Here is a 6895-nt window from a genome sequence, read left to right as displayed (position 1 = left end):
GACGCACGCAAGCACGGCACGGTGCCCTCCTGTGTCTGTCCGCACGGGTGTGCCACCCGGGCACAGCCACCCGGCTCTGACAGCTCCACACCAGTGGCCAAAGCCGACGAGGTCGAACCCAGCTCCTGCTCTCAGCCCAGGGCTCCCCCTCCACAGGCCCCGGCCCCCCTCACCGCCTCCCCGCGGCCCCAGCAGCTCGCGGCGGCGAGCTGCGGGTAGGGCCGGCCTGGAGGCGGGCTGCGCGACCGCGGCGCCGGGGGCGGTGTCCCCGCCCTGCTCCGCCCGCTGCCTCTCCCGCTCCCCCGGCCGTAGGCGCGGGCAGCCGCGCAGCGGGGCTAGCAGGCAGGGCGGTGGCAGCCGGGGTGAGGCGAGGGGCCGGTGGAAGAGTCGAAGACCTTCTGCTACTGGGGCCGGAGCGGAGCGGAACCCACGGGAGGAGCGCGGGGCGGAGCGGAGCGCGGCCCCGCCGCTGCCTGGATGCCAGAGGCGTCTCGGGAGCCGGCTGCCGGCGGCACCCAGGAGGGCCCGGGGAAGGAGGAAGAGGCGGCAGAGGAGGAGGAGGACTCCGTGCGCGGAGGGGAGGAAGCAGACAGCGCTGGCCATGGCCTCCAACTTTAACGATATAGTCAAACAGGGCTACGTGAAAATTCGCAGCAGGAAGCTGGGGGTGAGTGAGCTCTCTTTCGCCGCTGGGGGCGAGGCGCTGGGGGCGGCGGTGCCCCGGGTCGGGGCCGGCAACGCGGGGCGCGGCGACCTGCTGCTGCTCTCACCGCGGCCGGACTTCGCTCCCATCCCCTCCGAGCTGGCGGGATGTGCTGCCATGGCACCTCGCTGCGATCCGGGCGCTTCGAGGCGTCGCTCTCAGCCAGCGGCTCCGGGCTCACTATCGGCGGGCGGCGGCGGCCGTCCATTCGGCCCCGGGGCGCGCGGCACGGACGTCCCCCCTCCGGCGTCCTTTCGTCGGCTGCCCCACTCCTTGCGGGGGCTTTGATGGCGGGAGGCGCCGGCAGGCTCTGGCAAAACTTTGTACGGGGCTTCTGCCCCCGCCCTAGTGTTGTGGGAAGGGGCCGTCTTCGGTCAGGGCGAAGGCGGAGGGGAGTGGGAGGAATGGGGCTCGAGGAGCTGGGGCAGGCGGTGACTGCTGCACGGGCTCGAGAGTGGCTGCAGAAGAGACAGTTCTTGTGGTTGGGGCAGCTCGTGGCGGAGGGTGCCGGCCGCTGGTGCTCGCCGAGGCTGAGGGCAAAACGTGTTATCAGTGAGTGCCACAGACGCTTTCGTTGGTGGGATGAGGCGAGCCTTGGAAAAGCACAAAGTTGGAGTGCGGTGCGTGCAGCAGGGCAGGGGTCAGGATCTTTGCAATTTCAGATGCTCCCAGGACTTATCTGATTGGGCGTTCTCCTGTTCTTTGGGGTGTCGGAAAAAAAGGAGGTTCAGGGAGCTGGTAGCTCCAAGGCCTCTGCTGCCAGGCAGCTGCTGATGTTGCCAGCAGTCTCACGAGACCGGGCTCCCTGCAGGCTGGGGATCAAACCTGGAGAAGAGCTGGCGTTTGCCCTGTTTTGAGTTCACCTTGTTGTATTGTTGCTGGGTGTGTGGAGAAGCGTGGGTCCCTACCTGATCTTCCCTGCAGCAAGGTGGGCTCCATCTCCTGCTTTCCCTGAAATGCAGGGGCCATGTGAAATCTGCCCCCTGCAAGTCACACGCTGAAAGCTTATCACAGTGCTAATATTTATCTCCTCCTCCCTCCCCTCTTCTCTGGAGCTGCTGTGCTCTCCTCGTAGACACAGCATGCAGGAAGGTGGGAGGCAAGCTGTAAACTGACCTTTGGAGCACTTTCTTGTCTTGGTAGGGGTGTTAATGCCAAAAGAGCAAGGAGGAGTTTGGTCTGAGTCTTTAATAGAGCCAAGTTTAAATGTTTGAGAGAAGGTGTAAATCCAAAGAGAACAAGTGCTCCCTTTAATATTTTTGCGACCCAGGATTTGCTCCACAAATCAGAATTGGGCATTGGTTAATTGAAGGAACAATTCCTGAGCCTCAGATTGTTGCTGGCAGTCCTCTGCTTAACCTTTGCAGGTCAGTCTTGTTCCAGCTCAGTGCTGCTGCTGGGCAGTGCTATCAAAACACCTTGGTGCTGTTAGTTGGAGACAGTCAATGTGTCTGATTTGCAAGTCTGTATTTGAAGGAAACTCAGAGCCTTCTGAGTGAAATGGCGTGTGTGCACATCTCTATATATGCAAATACTTTTACATACCTATGTGTATAATACATATGCGACAACTGTAGGGTTTACATTATTATAATCTGCTGGCTTCCAAAAGTGAAACAGTGAAAGTGGTAATGTTTTATTGTGGCACAGCTTAAAATAACTTGAAAGCATAAATATGTTTTTTTTTTTTTGGGGGGGGTGATAGGTAACTGCTTTTTTTTTTTTTTTTTTTTTTTTGAGTGAATATTGTTTATGGTCAGAAAGATTCTCATCCTTCTGCACGATGCAGGAATGAAACAGTTCTTACAGCATCTATGTTCTGCTCATGATGAGATGTGTGGGGGTGACAATTCTGACCGCACAGCCTCAGGCAGGTGGTAGCATAAGCTTAAGTATGATATATGAGGATGCATATCTGAATAAATCTATTAAGTACAATGTAAAATGGAGAGTATTTTGTAGAAAATAGCATCAAAATTCAAATGAGATGTGATGGTTGAAAGGTATGAATATGTGAGTATATATCCGTAGCTAATTGGATTCTGGTCACTGAATTTCTAAATTAATGCAGTTTTTATTCACCAAGTGAAACATTAAAGGTTTCTATTTTTTCCCTTATGTCCGTCTCCTAATGCAGACCTTAATGAATTATAGTAGAGCTGTCATTTGTAAGAGAATGCATCAACTTCCAGGGATACAAATGTTTGTTAACAAATGAATACTTTTTAACCTCCAAAAAATACTAAAAGGGGGGAAAGGGTGCTATGGGCTATGGAAATTCAAGTGTAAGATCACTTTGAAATAAATAGAATTCTATCTATGCATAGAATTCTCAAGCCTAATTTTTATATGCTTAATTTTTATAGTCTGGAAATTATTGATTTTTATTTTTATTTTATTTTTGGGGGAGATAATGGTTACATCTTATAAATATTTTGATGTCTCCTGAAATGTAGATTAGAACTAGGAGAGCTGAGGTGGCTAATGCCAATTGTAGTGCTAGATTTGGGCAATAAAACTAATGCTAACCTTCAGGCTGGCGGCCAGCTCATGATGGAAATTCTTCCAGTGCAGCTTTTATTCCTTCTTGTTCTGTGTCTGAGGGAGCTCTGGCTGAGAATCAAAGGGAAGATGCTTCAGTGTAATGCAGCCTGTGAAGTTCCAGGTATCGTTGAGTGACATAATAGTGGAGAGAAAAAGCAGGTAGCATATTGCATATCTTCTAAAGAACCTTGGGCTTGGGGTGAACTTTCAGATAGAATTTGATTTCCGAAGAATTTAGTTTTCAGAAGGCTTAGTTGTAAGGCTTCTTCTGTGTACCCTCCTTTATTGATTTTGTACTTTGAGAAATAGAAACTCTTCTTGACTTTGTTTTTCTTACAAGGTACTACATGTTTACCTTTGCCTTATTATGGCTATACCTTGCATTGAGTGCTTGTTACCCTGGCTACCTCCTCTCCATGTGCACTCAGTTTAGATTTATATTGCGAGCAAGTGTGTCCAGCCAAGGAGAATGGGCAAACATCCATGCTGAACTGAGAAGTCGGGACTCGGAACTATTTAAGATAAACATTTTAATGCACTCCACTGTACTTCCCGAGAGTCTAATATTTTCAGGCAAACTCTAATGTTCTGGTATTTTTATGTTGCTTTTGATTTGGGGTTGGATCCTCAGCATGCCAAAATGGGGGAGCATTACCATCCCCTCTGTTGTTATTATGAGCTGCCATCTGCCTCTGCATGTTGTTAGGCCGGGAAGAATTATCCAGCCAGTTAGAGGAGGTACGTTATCCTCTTACTTTGTTAAGCGTGGGCTGTATATAAAGCATATCTATGGTGTCTTGACATTTTAAACTTGCATTGAAATCTGTGTAGTAGCTTCTCTCATAAGTATACTAGCAATTCCTCTATGAAGATGTCAAACATCCTTGAAATTTGGAAACTGTAGTCAGTAAGGAGAGCTGTAATTAAAACATCTTTTTAAGATCCAGTTTCTCTGTAGCCCAAATATGCCTTTCCTTTCAGAGCTCTGGCATTCCTGCACTGTTTGATATTTTGCTTTTCTCTAATACCACATAAAGGAAATACCTCATTCTTGCAGCCATTACATTTGACCTGTGCGACCCTCTTTTGAAATAAATTTGATTGTAATGTGGTGTGCTGTTCAGATCAGAATAGGTCATTTGTGTAGTGTGGAATAGGACTGTACTGCCTTTGTTCTTTTGGAGTCTTTCATAGTTGTGTTACATTAAAATTCATATGACACAATTTTGTACTGCGCTGGCTGTGCTCATAGCTGAAACTTTCCTGTATCAGATTGGAATCCCTTTGTTGTCTCTTAATAAACTAAGCTGCAAGGATTTCATGCCTTGTTGAAGTGCTGCTTCTTAGAAGAAAAACAATTTGATGTCACATTAGGAAGTCCAATTAAAAACGAGTGTTGTGTCACTTCGATTGTCTTGTTATGACCCAAATCAACCTTCGAAGTCTCAATCTTTTTGTTTGTTTATTTTTGTCTTACTTTTGGCAAGCTTGGGCTGGAGAACAAAAGAATCCTGTTTAATGGAAATTTTCACTCAGTTGGTGAATAAATACTGAGGTTTATGTGTTTCTACATACTGAGTAGAATTATTTCCTGATTGGTTCAACTTATACCCTAATTCTGCTATCCAAAGAGAAAATTGTACCTGCCAGTCAGTCTTGATTGAGTAATAAATAACAGGTTGCTGTTAGTCACCAAATGAAAAGTTTTACCGCATAAACCCTCTATTTCTAACCATGCTTTTAAATCATTATGAGCAGCTCTCTGGAGAGGAACATAGTGTTTCTCCTCCTGCCCTTAACCCTGTCTTCAATCAATCAGCGCTAACAATGCTATGAATGTGAAGCTGTGACTGCTGCCGAGTTACTCTTGAAATAGTGCAGTTTACATGTTTTACAAAATCCTGACATTTAAATCTTACTATGTGTATATTTAGGGTGAAGAAAGTGAAAGGATCTGCCAAATGTCCCAAGCCTGAAACTGTTGATTGACCACAGTGGCTTTGCAATGAGGTCATGATGAATGCAGAGGGCAGAGCAAAGGTTCTCATTCCTCGAGTTTCCATAGAACAAGAAACAAACAAATAGAAAAGCCCAAGTAAGGAGTGCAGCTTAGGATGAATGTCTTTTCCATAGATTATTTTGTGGTATTTTCTATGGCAAATCTGCTCATACTTTCTGAAAATATTGAGAATGGCATTTCTAACTACATACTAACATGTGATCTGAAGTGTGCGTTACATCTCAGAGCATGAAAATAATTCCAATGAAACTTTAAAAACTTAATTCCTATTTGTAATACATTTATTTTAGTTTCAGTGAAGCTCAAGTCCAACAGGATTTAGATGCCAGACTGCTTTCATGTAAAAGAGTTCATTTTTCATGCTAGTTCAAGACAAGCTAAGGTAGAGAATTAAAAGGATTTTGCTGTAATCCATTAAGGACAGTAGTCACGTTTATTACTTAATACTGAAAGTATCATTTTAAATACTAGTAATTACTGCTTTCAGTACTTTTTTGTGCTACAGTTACATTAATGTTTTGCAGAATTAAATGGAAAATATATGGATTTCCAATTAGGTTATTATGGAAAGAACAATCATTTTGAGCTTTGGAGCAGTTCTTATTGATTAAGCATATTGTGCAGCAAATGGAAAGAACTGTATTGCAGCCACTGTAAAGCAGAACAAAAAGTCCAATTTTCTTTTCACTAATCTATGCATTTACAGAAATTTGTGAGTCAGACTTGTATTAAGTGCTTCTGAGTTTGCTGTTTCCCAGTTGCTTCCCTTGATGTGTTTTTTCACTTAATTCTCAAGAGGTCTGATAGCCAAGTATCTGTAAACTTTGTAATGGATGGTACCTATTTAAAGGGACAAATAGTTTCTCTCTTGCATGTTGCTTCCTTGTTATCAGTGGATTATAAATGCTTCTATTTTACCCTTGTGTGAGATTATACTTTAGCTGTATGAAGATTATGCCAAGAAGTGCTTGTAGACTTGACCTTTTTCCCTTGTCTATGTTGAGATGGCAACATTTTATTTGCATTTTGTCTCTCTTCTGGGATGATGGCCTTTTGGTTTTTCATTTAGCAGGCTGTCATTTTTGTTCTATGATAGACATTAAAGACCTGATCAAAGACCCTGAAGTCAATTTAAAGAAACCCATTAACTTCCATGGCTTTGGCTCAGAATCCAAGAGGGAACATTAGCTGGATGCATACAACACACATTTTTTTTGTTGTTGTAAAATGCCCTTCAAATACTGCTCAGAGGAGTTGTCCTTTCACAAATCAGTTATTATGTAAGGATCGTTCTCTACGAATCCTTGAAATGCACAAGGAATTATTCATGTCATTCCAATAGTGACTTTTCTTTCTAGTTTTTTGAAATAATCTTGCTTCAAATCACTCATTCAGATTTTTGCAAGCAGTGCAAAATGCTTTATAGTGGTTGCCTGGCAACAACATATTCAGGCAACAGCATATGGGAACCAGTTGTTAGTTATACATTTATATATAAAGCTGTACAGAGAGAATTCATTTTAGATAGATACTAACGAGAAATTCTTATTAACAACAGAAAAAGACATGCTATGGAATGCTCTTAATTCATTTAAGGACAAATAAATTTTTTTTTTCAGAAGGATATT

At 44.6% G+C, this 6895-nt stretch overlaps 1 protein-coding gene across 1 annotated transcript in view; it reads left to right on the top strand.

The window, feature by feature from the left end:
* The first annotated feature begins 243 nt into the window (after positions 1-243).
* DOK6 (docking protein 6) overlaps positions 244-6895 on the top strand; it is a 230531-nt gene continuing 223879 nt past the window's right edge. The window contains exon 1 of the mRNA XM_085220706.1: positions 244-667. Within this exon, the coding sequence (XP_085076832.1) occupies positions 602-667 (66 nt within the window). The 5' untranslated portion in view covers positions 244-601. The remainder of the gene's footprint in view (positions 668-6895) is intronic.

Source organism: Meleagris gallopavo, chromosome 3, assembly GCF_905368555.1.
Source record: "Meleagris gallopavo chromosome 3, MGAL_WU_HG_1.1, whole genome shotgun sequence".
In the NCBI taxonomy this organism is placed as follows: Eukaryota; Metazoa; Chordata; class Aves; order Galliformes; family Phasianidae; genus Meleagris; species Meleagris gallopavo.
This window is presented reverse-complemented; position numbering and strand designations above follow the sequence as displayed.